The sequence below is a fragment of the Rhinopithecus roxellana genome, chromosome 1 (genome assembly GCF_007565055.1).
Source record: "Rhinopithecus roxellana isolate Shanxi Qingling chromosome 1, ASM756505v1, whole genome shotgun sequence".
NCBI lineage: Eukaryota > Metazoa > Chordata > Mammalia > Primates > Cercopithecidae > Rhinopithecus > Rhinopithecus roxellana.
Window position 1 is genome coordinate 192,804,445 of NC_044549.1, and position 17,165 is coordinate 192,821,609.

General features: G+C 41.0%; 1 protein-coding gene and 1 pseudogene across 1 annotated transcript; both read left to right on the forward strand.

Moving 5' to 3' along the window:
• Positions 1 to 3,194: 3,194 nt before the first annotated feature.
• Positions 3,195 to 8,918, forward strand: CCR8 (C-C motif chemokine receptor 8). The gene is made up of 2 exons (XM_010371517.2): positions 3,195 to 3,319; positions 5,756 to 8,918. Exon 2 carries the CDS (start codon positions 5,770 to 5,772, stop codon positions 6,835 to 6,837), a length of 1,068 nt encoding a protein of 355 aa, XP_010369819.1. The 5' UTR covers positions 3,195 to 3,319; positions 5,756 to 5,769; the 3' UTR covers positions 6,838 to 8,918.
• On the forward strand, positions 8,333 to 9,548 carry LOC104668743 (annotated as a pseudogene).
• Positions 9,549 to 17,165: the final 7,617 nt, after the last annotated feature.

Here is a 17,165-nt window from a genome sequence, read left to right on the forward strand (position 1 = left end):
GTTTTTACCCTCCAAACCACTGAGGGACTGACTTATAGTTGAAAACTACAGAAAATACAGAAAGACTTCCTCTAGTCTTATCCACAACTCTTTATAATGTTATTGCATGAGAATTTTTAATGCGGTGCAGTAAGAAAAGCACCCTCAGCTGTGCCTCGGAAGACCTAAGTTCTGGCTCTGGCTCTACCACCAAATTGCTCTGTGATTTTGGGAGAGTCACTTTGCCTCTCTGGACTTAAATATCACCACTTTGAAAGAAAGAGAGGGAGAGAGACATCAGCTGGATGACCTGAGGCCATTTTCTGCCCTAATACTCTATGACAAGTATCCGTAATAGTAGTAATTTCTACATTTACACTTAGGGTTTATTTAAATACAGTCTTTTCTTTCTCTTTATTTTGAGGGAAAGGAGGTCAAATACGTTGCTAGTCTGTTTTCCCCTCTGAAATGAAATACAGTCTTTTGAACCTTTGGAGGGACCCAGTGGAATTGAATTTAGATGGGATGTCCCCAATGGATCTCATCCAGCATTTTCAGAACCCATTGAATGTGCAGCAGGAGGTAGACTTGGAGAGGCCATTGGCTCTGGAGGCGTCACACTACTTTGGCCTTGTAGTTTGGTTTTTGCTGCCTTCCCGTAGAATGCCTGAATCTCTGCTGTAGACCCAAAGGTGAGGAACCAAGGTTTGTCAGTTAACTATGTCAGTTTGCCTGTCTTCAGAGTCAGGATGTTGTGGGTTGAATAATGGTCAACCAAAGAGATGAAGTCTTAATTCCTAGAATTTGTAAACATTGCTTTACTTGGGAGAAGAGCTTCTGCAGATGTGATTAAGTCAAGGATTTTGAGATGGGGAGATTATCATGGATTACCTGGTTGGATCCTAAATCCAATCATGAGTGTCCACATAAATTAGAGGTGGGTGAGATCTGATGCAGACACACAGTGGAGAAGGAGATGTGAAGATGGTGGAGATTAAAGTGATGTGGCCTCAAGCCCCAGATTTGCTGGGGCAGCTACCAAGAGCCAGAAGTGGCAAGGAACAATTCACCCTTCAAACACCCAGAAGGAGGCAGCCCTGCTGGATTATTGCCATCTGGCCTCCAGAACTGGGGGAGAATACACATCTGCTGCTCTAAGCCACTAAGTTGGTGGTAATTTGTTACAGCAGCCACAGAAAACAAATACACAGGTGACAGCAGGCGAGTGTCCAGTCCTGCAGGGGCCCACACCAGCCCCCAGATCTGGCCCCGGAAACACAGAAAGAGGAGCATCCTTCCATTCTGGCTGTTCAGTCCTTTCCTCCAACTCTTCACTAGACTCCCACATCTCCACCTTGCCTATTCTGCCTGTTCAACTATTTATTAAGAAGTTGCTGTGCACCAAGCACTGTGCCAAGTATGGAGAGCAGCTGATAAAACAATCCTCAGGAACTGAAAATAGAGACTGTTTGGGGTTTAGATCAGCTTGCACTAGAAACTGGGCTTGGGGGAAATTCCACCTTAGTCCCTCAGGCCTTACTTAACTGGGCTTTGGAGGGGAAGCTGGCTTCCCCCACACCTGCCCACACTGATGAGGCGGTCCCATAGTTCCCACCATCATGACATGGACTAGTCATACCTGAGGGCCCTGACTTCTTCATTGGCTCACCATTGATCTTTGCTTATCACATACAAAACTCATAAAGGAACTGGGTTTTCCCCAAACTGTGTCAAAACATGAATGATGGTGAGGTGAATTTCCGAGGTATGAATTCAGGTACCAGCAGATATTTCCTTTTATTTTTTCTTTAGAGACAGGTCAGTGGCTCAATCATAGCTCACCTCAAACTGCTGGACTCAAGTGATCCTCCCACTTTAGCTTCCCAAGTAGCTGGGACTACAGGCGCATGCCACCACGCCTGGCTAATTTTATTTAAACAATTTGTAGAGATGATGTATTAGTCCATTGTCACACTGCTATAAAGAAAGACTGAGACTGGACAATTTATAAAGGAAAGAGGTTCAGTTGACTCACAGTTCTGCACTGGTGGAGAGGCCTCAAGAAACTTACAATCTTGGTGGAAGGTAAAGGAGAAGCAGGCACATTTTTCACAGGTCGGCAGGATGGAGTGAGTGCAAGCAGGGAAAATGCCAGGTGTTTATAAAACCATCAGATCAGATCTCTTGAGACTCACTCACTATCACGAGAACAGCATGGGGGAACTGCCCCCATGATCCAATTAACTCCACCTGGTCCTGCCCTTGACACATGTGAATTATGAGGATTATAATTCAAGATGAGATTTGGGTAGGAACACAGAGCTAAATCATATGAGCTGGGGTCTTGCTGTGTTGACCAGTCTGGTCTTGAACTCCTAGGCTCATGCAATCCTCCTGCCTCAGCCTCCCAAAGTGCTAGAATTACAGATGTAAGCCACCGTACCTGGCATCCAGCAGATATTTCTACTGCATTTCTCCAGGAATGAATGGGTTGGAGATGAGGAGATTCTGGAACTTCTGTCATTTCCTCCCAACAATTCTGGGACTCATGTTCACTCTCCTGGGATAGGGGAAATTGACTTAAAGTGATTTTCAAAGGGCATTCCTGTTGAAATAGTTAATATATGTACATGCTTACAACACACACACACATTTGTGTACACTACATACCATGGAGGAAAGCCAGTCCTGGTATAAATTGTACAACTTCAAAATAATAATGGAATTATGATTTCATTTTAATACCATTTTCAATTAAAAATTTTAATAGACTATTTTTTAGAAGTTTTAAGTTTGCAGAAAATCTAGGTAGACAACACAGAAAATTCTCATTAACCCCTGTATTCGTCTGCTAGGACTTCCATAGCAAAATACTACAGGCTGAGCAGCTTAAACAACAGAAATTTGTTTTCCCACAGTTCTGGAGGCTAGAAGACCAAGGTGCCCACAAGTTTGGTTTCTGGTGATGCCTATTTACCTTACTTGCAGATGGCCAGTTTCTCCCTGTGTCCTCACATGGCCTTTCCTCTGAGCACTTGGAGGCCAGAGAGTGAGCTCTGGTGTGTATTCCTCTACCTAGGAGACACCAGTCTTACTGAATTAGGGCCTCGGCCTTATGATCTCATTTAACCCTCATTGCCTCCCTAAAGCCTTTAAGTGACTAGATGTGAGGGTGGAGCCCTCAAGAGACTGCATTGCCTTCTTTCCGTCTGCTCTTGTAGTGGGAGGACACCTCCAGAGGAGCTGCTGTTCATTGAGCTACACTCACACATGAAGATACAGACTTTGTGAAGAAGGAATTGGCAACACTGAAACCTCCAGAACAAAGGCTGTCACTAAGGTATGTGCTATAAGCATCCTTGGGGAAGAAGGGCATGAGTAGGCAGGGGCATTTTTATATCTTTAGAGGATAGGCAAAGGGAAGACCACAATTTCAGAGGTCTAGCACAAGAGGTAAATTTTTTTTTTTAATCTTTGCATTTCCTCAGAGCCCACAAACATGCATGTGTATTAGTGGCTGCCCATGCTCTGGCTGAGGGGAGCAAGCCATGCCATTTTCTCTGCAGGCCTTTAGGAGAGAGTGAAAACTCCTAGAAGAGTGGGAAGGTAGATAAGAAAAGATCCTTTATAATACCGGGCATCTGGGAAGATCTGTCCTTGTGCTGGGTACAGGGCTTCTATCAGGTAACTGAAGGACACCTGGGTACTGTTCTTAAGGAAGGAAGCCAGCAAGCAAACTTTCATATAACTAAAGATGTTGCTGGTGGGTGCCTGCAGTCCCAGCTACTCAAAAAGAGCCTGAGGCAGAAGGACTGATTGCGCCCAGGAGTTAGGGGCTGCAGTACACTGTGATCACACCTGTGTATAACCACTGTGCTCCAGCTTAGGCAACATAGTGAGACCCTGTCTCTATAAAAAATAAATTGCTGCTTGCTTGTGCTTTCAAATCATAGAAAGGTAGCAGAGTGGATAGTGATGTCTGAATGTACAGCAAACAAATTCCTTGGAAAAATATGTCTGGATTGAAATTGCATTGAATGTATATATCAATTTGAGAAGAATTGTCAAGTTTTATAATTTTTATGTAACTGAATTACATTTTTATTAGGTTTATTCCTAGTAATGCTAGTAATTTTCATTGCTAGTATAATTGGGATCATTTTTCTATTGCATTTATAAAATTTTTTTTTTTGGTGCTTAGGAAAACAAAAGAATAAACTGATGAGTATCATGCAGATATATCTCTAAAACAGTAAGGAAAATACAAAATGAGAAACAATATATCATTTATGTAAGTTAAAAGTAAATACACAAAAATATATATTGTTTATGGATATATATAAATATGTAAAAGTACAGGGGGAATTTGTTTGCAATGACACATACCAAATTGGTTTTAGTTGTTTATGTTATGGGGATAAGTTGTGTAGTTAAAGGGAACATTAGCTTCATCTCTATTGCATCAGAAATTAAAAAAGGAAGAGGGATGGAAGGAAGAGAGGGAATGAGGGAGGGAGAAAAGAAGGGAGAAAAAAAGAAGGAAGGAAGGAAAAAAAAATAATCCAAAGTATTGTGAGAATATGTTAACAGCTGCTAATTCTAGGTGATGGAACTACAGGTATTTACATTTTCATTGTAAGTTTTGGCTTTTCTTATCTCAGCTGACTCTCCTGTACTAGCTTGGGTTTAGATAACAAAATACAATAGACTGAGTAGCTTAAACAACAGAAAGTGTTGTTTAACATACTTCTAAAGGCTGGAAGTCCAAGATCAAACTGCCAACGCGGTTGATTTCTGGTGAGGCTTCTCTACCTGGCTTGCTGGTTTCAACCTTCTTGCTGTGTCCTCACATGGTCTTTACTCCATGCACAAGGGGAGCGAAATTTCTTGTGTCTCTTTCTCTTCTATTAAGGACACTAATTCTATCAGATTAGGGCCCTGCCTTTTTTGGTTTTGTTTCTGCTTTCTTTTTTTTTTTTGAGACAGAGTCTCACTTTGTCACCCAGGCTGGAGTACAGTGGCGTGATCTTTACTCATTGCAACCCCCACTTCCTGGGTTCAAGCAATTCTCTTGCCTCAGCCTCCTGAGCTAACTTGGATTATAGGCGTGTGGCACCATACCCGGCTAATTTTTGTAATTTTAGTAGAGACGGGGTTTTGCAGTGTTGGCCAGGCTTGTCTCAAACTCTTGGCCTCAAGCGATCTGCCTACCTCGGCCTTCCAAAGTGCTGGGATAAAGGTGTAAGGCACTGCGAGAGCCAGGACCCTGCCTTTATAACCTCATTTAACTTTTTTTTTTTTTTTTTTTGAGACAGAGTGTCACTCTGTCACCCAGGCTGGAGTACAGCGGTGTGATCTCGGCTCACGGCAACCTCCGCCTCTTGGGTTCAAGTGATTCTCCTGCCTCAGTCTCCTGAGTAGCTGGGATTATAGGCATGCACCCACTATGCCCGGCTAATTTTTGTATTTTTAGTAGAAACACGGTTTCGCCATGTTTGCCAGGCTGGTCTTGAACCCCTGGCCTCAGGTGATCCACCCACCTCGGCTTCCCAAAATGCAAGGATTACAGGCATGGGCCACAGCTCCCGGACTATCATTTAACCTTAATTACCTCTTTAAACGCCCTATCTCTCAATAGTCACACCCACACCAGGGGTTGAGCACTTCAACGTGTGAATTTGTGGAGGACACAATTCAGTCCACAACATCCCCCTAATTTTTAAAAAACAAAAATGTTTTTAAGGAGTGAATGTTTTTTATGTGTCTCTGTGACCAGGTCCCACTGCCTTGATGGATTATACACTTGACCCCAGCATGACAACAATGACTGACTACTACTACCCTGATAGCCTCTCAAGCCCCTGTGATGGGGAACTTATCCAGAGAAAAGACAAGTTGCTCCTCGCTGTCTTTTATTGCCTCCTGTTTGTATTCAGTCTTCTGGGAAACAGCCTGGTCATCCTGGTCCTTGTGGTCTGCAAGAAGCTGAGGAACATCACAGACATATACCTCTTGAACCTGGCCCTGTCTGACCTGCTTTTTGTCTTCTCCTTCCCCTTTCAGACCTACTATCAGCTGGATCAGTGGGTGTTTGGGACTGTAATGTGCAAAGTGGTGTCTGGCTTTTATTACATTGGCTTTTACAGCAGCATGTTTTTCATCACCCTCATGAGTGTGGACAGGTACCTGGCTGTTGTACATGCTGTGTATGCCATAAAAGTGAGGACGATCAGGATGGGCACAACCCTGAGCCTGGCAGTATGGCTAACTGCCATTATGGCTACCATCCCATTGCTAGTGTTTTACCAAGTGGCCTCTGAAGATGGTGTTCTACAGTGTTATTCATTTTACAATCAACAGACTTTGAAGTGGAAGATCATCACCAACTTTGAAATGAACATTTTAGGCTTGTTGATCCCATTCACCATCTTTATGTTCTGCTACATTAAAATCCTGCACCAGCTGAAGAGGTGTCAAAACCACAATAAGACCAAGGCCATCAGGTTGGTGCTCATTGTGGTCACTGCATCTTTACTTTTCTGGGTCCCATTCAACGTGGTTATTTTCCTCACTTCCTTGCACAGTATGCACATCTTGGATGGATGTAGCATAAGCCAACAGCTGAATTATGCCACCCATGTCACAGAAATCATTTCCTTTACTCACTGCTGTGTGAACCCTGTTATCTATGCTTTTGTAGGGGAGAAGTTCAAGAAACACCTCTCAGAAATATTTCAGAAAAGTTGCAGCCATATCTTCATCTACCTAGGAAGACAAATGCCTAGGGAGAGCTGTGAAAAGTCATCATCCTGCCAGCAGCACTCCTTCCGTTCCTCCAGCATAGACTACATTTTGTGAGGATCAATGAAGACTAAATACAAACATATTTTCTTGAATGGCATGCTAGTAGCAGTGAGCAGAGGTGTGGGTGTGAAAGGTTTCCAAAAAAAGTTCAGCATGAAGAATGCCATATATGTTGTTGCCAACACTTGGAAGACAATGACTAAAGACATTGTTGTGCATGCCTGGCACAACCTCAAGCCTGTGATTGTGTTTATTGATGATGCTGAACAAGCGGTAACTTTAAAGGATTCTGTGTGCCAAGTGAAAAGAAAAGATGTCTAACCTCCTTACATACGCAGAAATATACCTCCAGAGCCTGTCGGTAGGCTGGAAGAAGTGGATATTGAAGTTTTGACATCAATGATGAGGCTCCAGTTGTCTACTCATTGACTGATGGTGAAACAGCTGAAGTGATTCTGAATCAAGGTGATTGTGATTATAGTGACAATGAAGATGATGCTGTTAATACTGCAAAAAAAGTGCCTGTCGATGACGTGGTGAAAATATTTGACAGGCTTATGGAAGGACTAGAGCAGCATGCATTCATAACAGTAAAAGAAATTATATCAGCTTATAAAATCAAACAGAGACTTCTAGACAAAAACCATTGTTGATGAGGCAGATGTCTCTAGAGGAGATGTTTAAAAGCCATCAAACAGAATGCCTTCCCTGGAGGACCCACTTCCTCATCCCTAAACTGTGTCTGATGTTTCTTCTCATGTCAGAAGTAAAAAATAAAAATAAAATAAAATATATTGGTATGTAACTACAGGAAAAAATAAAAAATATACAGTGGACAGTAACCTTTCAATAAAAACTCAGTATCATAAGTAGAGACTGAAAGCTTACCGTTATTGGTTGTTGTTATTGTTTAACAGCTGATACAGATATTCTGCTGATGCTACTGCTACTTAGTTCCCATGAACACGTTGTTTTTCCACTATTAATGGTGTGTCATATTTTTTACTTTTAAGTACTTACGTGTGAGTAAGTGTAAGAAAATGACTGCTTATCAGTAGTATCAATGATTTACTCAATATCTGAATCACCTTGATTCAGAACCATTTCAGCTGTTTCACCATCAGTCAATGAATATCATCCTCATTATTGATGTCAAAAACTTCAATATCCACTTCTTTCAGCCTACTGCAGACTCTGGAAGTATATTTTTTTGCATATGTAAGGAGGTCAGACCTTTTATTTTCACTTAACATGCAGAATCCTTCAAAGTTACCACTAGTTCAACATCATCAGTAGACACAATCACAGGGCAGAGGTTGTGCCAGGCATGCACAACTACATCTTTAGTTGTTGTGTTTCAAGTATTGGCAACAACATATATGGCATACATCAGATAAGTTCAGAGTCAGGAAAGATGATGGTGCCAAACCACCACAAATATTCTATTTGTGGGTGGCTGAGACAGTGACGTCTTTGCTTTCTGATGATTCAACATACACAAACTTTGTTGCATGCACAAAATTATTAAAAATTTTGGCTGGGCCCGGTGGCTCACCCCTGTAATCCCAGCACTTTGGGAGACCAAGGCAGGCAGATCACTTGAGGTCAGGAGTTCAAGACCAACCTGGTCAATATGGCGAAATTCCATCTCTACTAAAAATACAAAAATTAGCCTTTCTGCCTGTAAATGCCACCGAAGAAGCACCGTTAGAGTCTCTCTTCTCACTGCCATCATGTCTAAGTCAGAGTCTCCTGAAGAACCCGAACAGCTGAGGAAGCTCTTCATTGGAGGGTTGAGCTTTGAAACAACCAATGAGAGTCTGAGGAGCCATTTTAAGCAATGGAGAACACTCACAGACTGTGTGGTAATGAGAGATCCAAACACCAAGCGCTCCAGGGGCTGTGGGTTTGTCGTATATGCCACTGTGGAGGAGGTGGATGCAGCCATGAATGCAAGGCCACGTAAGGTAGATGGAAGAACTGTGAAACCAAAGAGAGCTGTCTCAAGAGAAGATTCTCAAAGACCAGGTGCCCACTTAACTGTGAAAAAGATATTTGTTGGTGGCATTAAAGAAGACACTGAAGAACATCACCTAAGAGATTATTTTGAACAGTATGGGAAAATTGAAGTGATTGAAATCATGACTGACCGAGGCAGTGGCAAGAAAAGGGGCTTTGCCTTTATAACCTTTGACAACCATGACTCCGTGGATAAGACTGTCATTTAGAAATACCATACTGTGAATGGCCATAACTATGAAGCTAGGAAAGCTTTGTCAAAGCAAAAGATGGCTAGTGCTTCATCCAGCCAAAGAGGTCGAAGTGGTTCTGGAAATTTTGGTGGTGGTTGTGGAGGTGATTTTGGTGGGAATGGCAACTTTGGTGGTGGAGGAAACTTCAGTGGTTATGGTGGCTTTGGTGGCAGCCATGGTGGTGGTGGATATGGATATGGTGGATAGTGGGGATGGCCATAATGGATTTGGTAATGATGGAAGCAATTTTGGAGGTGGTGGAAGCTACAATGATTTTGTCAATTACGACAATCAGTCTTCACATTTTGGACCCATGAAGGGAGGAAACTTTGGAGGCGGAAGCTCTGGCCCCTCTGGTGGTAGAGGCCAATACTTGGCCAAACCACAAAACCAAGGTGCCTATGACAGTTCCAGCAGCAGCAGTAGCTATGGCAGTGGCAGAAGATTTTAATTAGGAAACAAAGCTTAGCAGGAGAAGAGAGCCAGAGAAGTGATAGGGAAGCTACAGGTTACAACAGATTTGTGAACTCAACCAAGCATAGCAGTGGCAGGGCCTAGCTGCTACAAAGAAGACATGTTTTAGACAAATACTCATGTGTATGAGCAACAAATCTCGAGGACTATATTTGTGACTAATTGTGTAATGGTTATTTTAGTTTCTGTTCTGTGGAAAGTGTAAAGCATTCCAACAAAGGGTCTTAATGTAGATATTTTTTTCTTTTTTTTTGCACACCCATACTGTTGATTGCTAAATGTAATAGTCTGATCATGACGCTGGATAAATGTCTTTTATTTTTCTAATGTGCTGTGTAAAGTTAGTCTACTCTGAAACCATCTTGGTAAATTTCCCCCAGCAGTGTGAAGTTAGAATTCTTTCAGGGTGATGCCAGGTTCTATTTGGAATTTATATACAACCTGCTTGGGTGGAGAAGCCATTGTCTTCAGAAACCCTGCTTTAGTTGAACTGACAGTTATTATGATCTGAAGCTCACCATTGAAAGGGATTACCCAAGCAAAATCATGGAATTATTGGTTATAAAAATGATTGTTGGCACATCCTATGCAATGTATCTAAATTGAATAATGGTACCAGGTAAAATTATAGATGGGAATGAAGCTTGTGTATCATCCATTATCATGTGTAATTAATAAATGATTTAATTGTTTTGAAAAAATAAAAATACAAATACAAAAATTAGCAAGGTGTGGTGGCTTGTGCCTATAGTCCTGGCTACTTGGGAGGCTGAGGCAGGAGAATCACTTGAACCTGGGAGGCAGAGGTTGCAGTGAGCAGAGATCGTGCCCCTGCTCTTCAGCCTGGGCAACAGAATGAGACTCCGTCTCAATAAATAAATAAATAAAATGAAATTCATAAAACTACTGCGATGATTAATACTGAGTGTCAACTTGATTGGATTGAAGGATACAAAGTATTGATCCTGGGTGTGTCTGTGAGGGTGTTGCCAAAAGATATTAACATTTGAGTCAGCGGACTGGGAAAGGCAGACCCACCCTTAACCTGGATGGGTACAATCTAACCAGCTGCCAGCAAGGCCAGAATATAAGCAGGCAGAAAAATGTGAAAAGAGAGCCTGGCCTAACCTCCCAGCCTACATCTTTCTTCCGTGCTGGATGCTACCCGCCCTTGAACATCAGACTCAAGTTCTTCAGTTTTGGAACTTGGACTGGCTCTCCTTGCTCCTCAGCCTGCAGATGGCCTACTGTGGGACCTTGGGATCATGTGAGTTAATACTTAATAAACTCATATATATATATATATATATATATGTATATATATATATATGTATATATATTCCATTAGTTCTGTTCCTTTAGAGAACCCTGACTAATACAACTACCTTCAGGCTATGTATATAAGGTATATATAAAACATAAATGAATTCTGTGTTTAGACCTGGGTCCCATCCCCAAAATATCTCATTATGTATACACAAATATTTCAATATCTAAAAAAAAAAAAAAACCCAAAATCTGAAACACTTCTGATCCCAAGCATTTAGGATAAGGGATATTCAACATGTATGTTAAAATATTTAACTATGATTGGAAGTTTGTCTATTTTTCATTTTAATTATGTTAATTTTTGGAGTATATATCTTGAAGCTATGCTGTTAGGTGAATGTATAAATAGTTTTGTTACAACTTTTTATTGAATTGACTCTTTTAGCATTATGAAATGCCTCTTTCTCTCCGGTAATACTTCTTGTCTTAATATCTACTATGCTCAGCATTAATATAGCCACACTGGTTTTTCTTTTGATTAGGGCATATGTTGTATAAGGACTTTGTTTAAGTTAATAAATGGAATCCAACCTTTCTAGAACCCATATAGGATAGGCCCCATATTGTAATCATGTCTACTCCCACCGCTGTTAAAGTTGCAGGCGTCACACTTTCAATTCACCATAGCTGGCTGAAATCAGTAGCAGCAGTAACTCCCAACGACGACCAGTGGATTAACAAAAAATACCCAGATCGCTCCACCCGCATAGTCCTATGGCAAAACCCAACCACTGGTAAGAAGGACAACAGCCCTACACTGACCACACCAGAAGCTGGTCAGTCTACACACGGCTAAAGCTTGAGGACTCCACAAGCTCTGCTCTAGTCACATCCCAGAAGCTGACTAGTCTATGCACAGTCAAAACTAAGAGGACCATCTCTGGATAAGTAAATGTAACTACAATTTATGAGCCTAGTTATAATTCTGTCAATACTGATTGTTCTGTTGTCATGTTATTACTGCAAATGCTGCAAATGTCTATGCCCAGAGGAAGGTTTGCTATGCCCATGTGTAGTGTAAGCATTTTTCTATTACATACACTAATATTCTTACCATTTATGCCTATAGTAAAAAAGGAGAAGTCTTTAGAAAGATGCCCACATTGTGTACACACTACCTGGGTAAGAAATACCACAGTTAAAACTCTACTGTACCATTCCTACTATAAATGTACAGAAAACAAGTTAGGAACCTGCACATACAACCAGGCCACCTATTCAGTCTGTGACCCAGGAAATAATCAGCTATATGTATGTTATAACCCTAAACTCTTACCCTATGAATTCTGGTTTGAGGTACCCATTAAATCAGAGGGGGGAAAAAAAAGGAGAGGTTATAGCTTGAACCAAAGAAGCCCCTCCCTCCTATAAAAGACCTATTTACTTGTACTTTGATGCCTGCCATACTGCGTATGTTCATAATCTTAAAAAAAACAGAAGCAGTCTGCAATGGTTTAACACAAGAGAGGCTTAGCAGCAACAGTCCTAAACATCTGTACAGAAAACCACAAATCGGATGCCCACACGTAACATTCAGTGGTCTATGCTAACACAGCTCCAACATTTATATTCAGGAAGGACTGCTCTACTAAGGAGTATGTCAACCAGACCAAATTGTAAGACAAGGACATGCAATCCTTTAAATTTTACTATCTTAAAGCTAGAGCTACCTTTTTGGTCTACAGGACAGACAGCACTATTATGAGTTGATAGACAAGAAGCAGGCCTTGAAGTTCCACTACTGATTGTCAAAAAGACTAGGAGGACTCAAATGCATCCAATCCTGCAATTGCAGGTCCACAAGTCATTCTACAAGCATTTTGATCAGCCAGTGCCTGAGCTTCCCCCATTAACCAAAAACTTACTTGCTCAACTAGGTGAAAACATAGCTGGCAGCTTAAGAATTTCCTCATGCTATGTATGTAAAAAAACTAATATGGGGAACCAGTGGCCATGGGAGGCAAAGGAATCAAAGCCATGAGATTAAAGCCACGAGATAACTTCACTTTGCCTAACCCTGCCAGTAAACCAACAGCCTCAGCCAGTGTTTGGTTGTTAAAAACCTCCATAATTAAAAAGTACTGTATCGCCCAATGGGGAAAGGCTTTCACAGAGGCAGTAAGAGAAACAACCTGCCCAGGGCAACAGTATTATGATAAGACTAAAAACAAAACTCTATAGAGAAATGCCCAGTATGACTCCTACTTACCAGATCCAAACCCTTTCTCTCAATTCTCTACTCTAAACCACTCTTGACATCATCTAGAGGCTCCAAATGCTTGGAAAGCACCCTCTGGCCTATATTGAATCTGTACAAGATGGGCATATCAGCAACTGCTAGCTAAATGGACAGGGGCAAGTGTGTTAGGAACAATCAAGCCATCCTTCTTTCTAATTCCTCCAAAGCAAGGGGAACTCTTAAGATATTCAGTTTATGGCCGGGCGCGGTGGCTCAAGCCTGTAATCCCAGCACTTTGGGAGGCCGAGACGGGTGGATCACGAGGTCAGGAGTTCGAGACCATCCTGGCTAACACGGTGAAACCCCGTCTCTACTAAAAAAACACAAAAAGCTAGCCGGGCGAGGTGGCTGGCGCCTGTAGTCCCAGCTACTCGGGAGGCTGAGGCAGGAGAATGGCGTGAACCCGGGAGGCGGAGCTTGCAGTGAGCTGAGATCCGGCCACTGCACTCCAGTCCGGGTGACAGAGCGAGACTCCGTCTCAAAAAAAAAAAAAAAAAAAAAAGATATTCAGTTTATGACAAAAATTTTAAAAAACTAGAAGCACAGTCACAAAAATAGATACAGATGTTAAAAAGATGTGGACATAGAAGACTGAAAAGATAATGAATTGCCTCCTGAAAGAATCATTAAATATTATAGGCCAGCTACCTGGATGCAAGATGGGTCGTGGAGATATCGCACCCCAATCTATATGCTCAACTACATCATAAAGTTGCAGGTAGTCCTTGAAATTATAACCAATGAAACATCAAGGGCATTAGATTTATTGGCAATACAAGCAGCACAAATAAGAAACGCTATATATCAAAATAGATTAGCTTTAGATTACCTCTTAGCCTCAAAAAGAAGAGTATGCGGAAAATTTAATTTAACCAACTGTTGCCTAGAAATCGATGATAATGGCCAAGCTATCATGGAAATCACAGCTAGAATGCGCGAGTTGGCCCATGTTCCAATTCAGACTTAGTCCAGGTGGTCCCCAGATTCCTTGTTAGGAAAATGGTTCTCAACCTTTAAAAGACTCAAAACCCTCACTGGTAGGTTCTTGTTTATTCTTGGCATCTGCCTCATCCTTCCTTGCCTTTTACCTCTGTTTATCAAGCGTATTCAGTCAACTATAAAGGCAATAGTAACCCAACACACTACGGCATAGTTAATGGCATTAACCAAATATCAGCCGCTGCCAGCAAAAGAAAAAGCTCAGCTCCACAAAGAGGTGGCAAAAAGTGATATTTTCTATTAACACCTTTGTTATAAAAAGCACCAAAGAAGGGAATGGAATAGGAATTAAAAGAAATTAAAGAAATTGTAAGCAGAAACTCAGTTGTATGTAGGAAAACCCAATTCCCCCTGAGAAAAAGAAAGAACTGGAGTCCTTTAAAAATTAACTGCCTGTTTTTCTGTGGCTAGTGAGCCTTATCTCTCCTCCTTCACCAGGCATTATGAAGACCCTGTTTCTCTAGCTGTGCAGCTGCAAGGTCACTAGACAGATAAACTCAAGTCGTAAAACACGTTTTTCCTTGAAAAGTAAGAAATGATATAATACATGGCTCAATTAATTGAATAATTGTCTCTGTTTCTCACTTCTGTAATATACTTCCCCCTGCACAGATCTCTCCCCACCCCACGAAATGCTTAAAAGGTAACAACTCTTTGTTCACGGCTCAGTCCTTTGGATGTTAATCCAACTGGGCTGGTGCACCCAAATAATAAATACCCTCCTGAACCCCATCGGTCTCTGTGATTCCTTATCAATCCCACTACAGTAGGATCTCCATCTGATATCAACAAAATTAGAGTAAGGTGTCAAAAATGTGGGGAGAAAAGGGAGCTGACGGAATTTAGAACACTTAAAAATCTTAATTCAGTCCTGGATTCTCTCCTACATTCCCTCAAGATCACATCAGATGCTGGTGTGTGGGAGTTGTTGTCTCACTGGCTCCAGAATATGCAGGCCTATTGTCTTCACTGGTTCCTTCTCCCCCTCCACAGAGGGCATTCTCATTGTAGACTGGAAAAATCATTCCTACTGTCCATTTCTTTAAGATTCTTCCTGTGTACGTTTGGAGTTGTATAAAACAAAACTCAGAAATATTTTTAGGGTCTTTCTATTTTTCTGCTCTGCAACATTCTCATGATACAGCATAAAAAGATAAAGGGTGAAATTCACTGTGTGTAAATTATAACTTAATTTTAAAATGCAACCCTTCTTACATATCACTTGAGGTCAGGAGTTCGAGGCCAGTCTGGCCAACACGGTGAAACCCTGTCTTTACCAAAAAATACAAAAATTAGCCAGGTGTGGTGGCACATGACTGTAGTCCCAGCTACTGGGGAGGCTGAGGCAGGACAATCGCTTGAACCCAGGAGTCAGAGGTTGCAGTGAGCCAAGATCACACCACTGCACTCCAGCCTGGGTGACAGAGTGAGACCCTGTCTCAAAAAAATAAAACAAAAATAAATAGAAACAAACAAACAAACAAACAAAAAAAACGCGATCCTCCTCTAGAAACAAAAATAAACATAAAAACTCTTCAACACGGAATATAAAACCCTACAGAGCCAGCTCTGTATACCATTCCTCTTCACATTATCCTGCTCCTCTCATTACTTGCATTACTTGTGACATTCCAGCCACTCTGGCTTTTCTTTAACCCTGAGAGATCTCCATTATTTATTCAAATAGTTCTTCCTTTCCATTTCTTTCTCTCTCTGTCTCTCTCTCACTCTTTTCCCTTGAACTTTAGTTATCTGGGTGTTAGCACTTTTACTCTCTCAACCTAAATAATAGATAGAGAGGCTCTCTAAAAGAAGATATTTATTCAGAAATAGAGCATTGCAATAGAAATACATGTGTCATAGTGAACTATGTGCATGTGCATATTCAGGGAAGTAAAGAAAGACAAAGGTTTTTAAAGGAAACATGGGGAGGATTGTATAATTGTTTTGAGATAATTATCCTTGGTTACAATAATCAATAACAAGGTGATGCCAGTTTGAGGTTAAACAGGCAGTTGCTGGGCAGATATACTCAAAGACATATTTTTGTGTGTATAAAGATGTGATGGCCTTGGTGCAGGCTTGTGGTTTCTGCAGAATCTTTTGTGATAGTTCTTTTTATCAGGGATTTATGCATGAGAACCCTACCTTCATAGACTTCCCTGGCATTATTTGTCAGGGTTTTTTTTTTTTTTTTTTTTTTTTTTTCCTAACACAAATGACTGCATTTTGATTCTGACAACTTTTACATTTCCCTCTTTTGATCAAGATCTTTCTTTAAAACCATCATTGATGAATCATCCTGTAGTTAGGTTTTGATTGCCCCTTGATCCTGGAATGGACGTGTCTTGGTTTGGACTGGTCTAGTGCAGTGAGCAAAGATTGCACCACTGCTCTCCAGCCTGGGTGACAGAATGAGACTCTGTCTCAAAAAAAATAAAATAAATAAATAAATAAAAATAGTGAACTGAATTCAACAATACATTAAAAAGATCATTCATCAGGATCAAGTGGTATTTATTCCAGGGATGCAAGAATGTTTCAATGTATGTAAATAAATAAATGTGATACACCAAATTTACAGAACCAAGAACAAAAACCATACGATCATTTCAATAGATGCTGAAAAAGCATTTGCTAGAATTCAACATCCCTTTATGACAAAAACCCTCAGCAAACTGGGTATAGGAGGAACATACCTGAAACTAAAGAAACTAAAGAACTATATATGACAAGCCCACAGCCAACATTGAACTGAACATGAAAAAATTGAAAGCCTTTCCTTTAAAATCTGGAACAGGACAAGGATGGCCACTTTCATCACTTTTATTCAACATAATACTTGAAGTCCTGGCCAGAGCTGTCAGGAAAGAGAGAGAAATAAAAGGCATCCAAATTGGAAAGGAAGATGTCAAATTAGCCTTGTACTCAGAGGGCATGATCTTATATTTAGAAAAACATAAAGACTCCAAAACTTGTTAGAACCAATACATGAATTCAGTAAAGTTGCGAAATACAAAATCATAATATGCAATATGAGGTGGGGTGCTGAAGTTCCCTACAGTTACTGTATTGCAGCCTATCTCTCC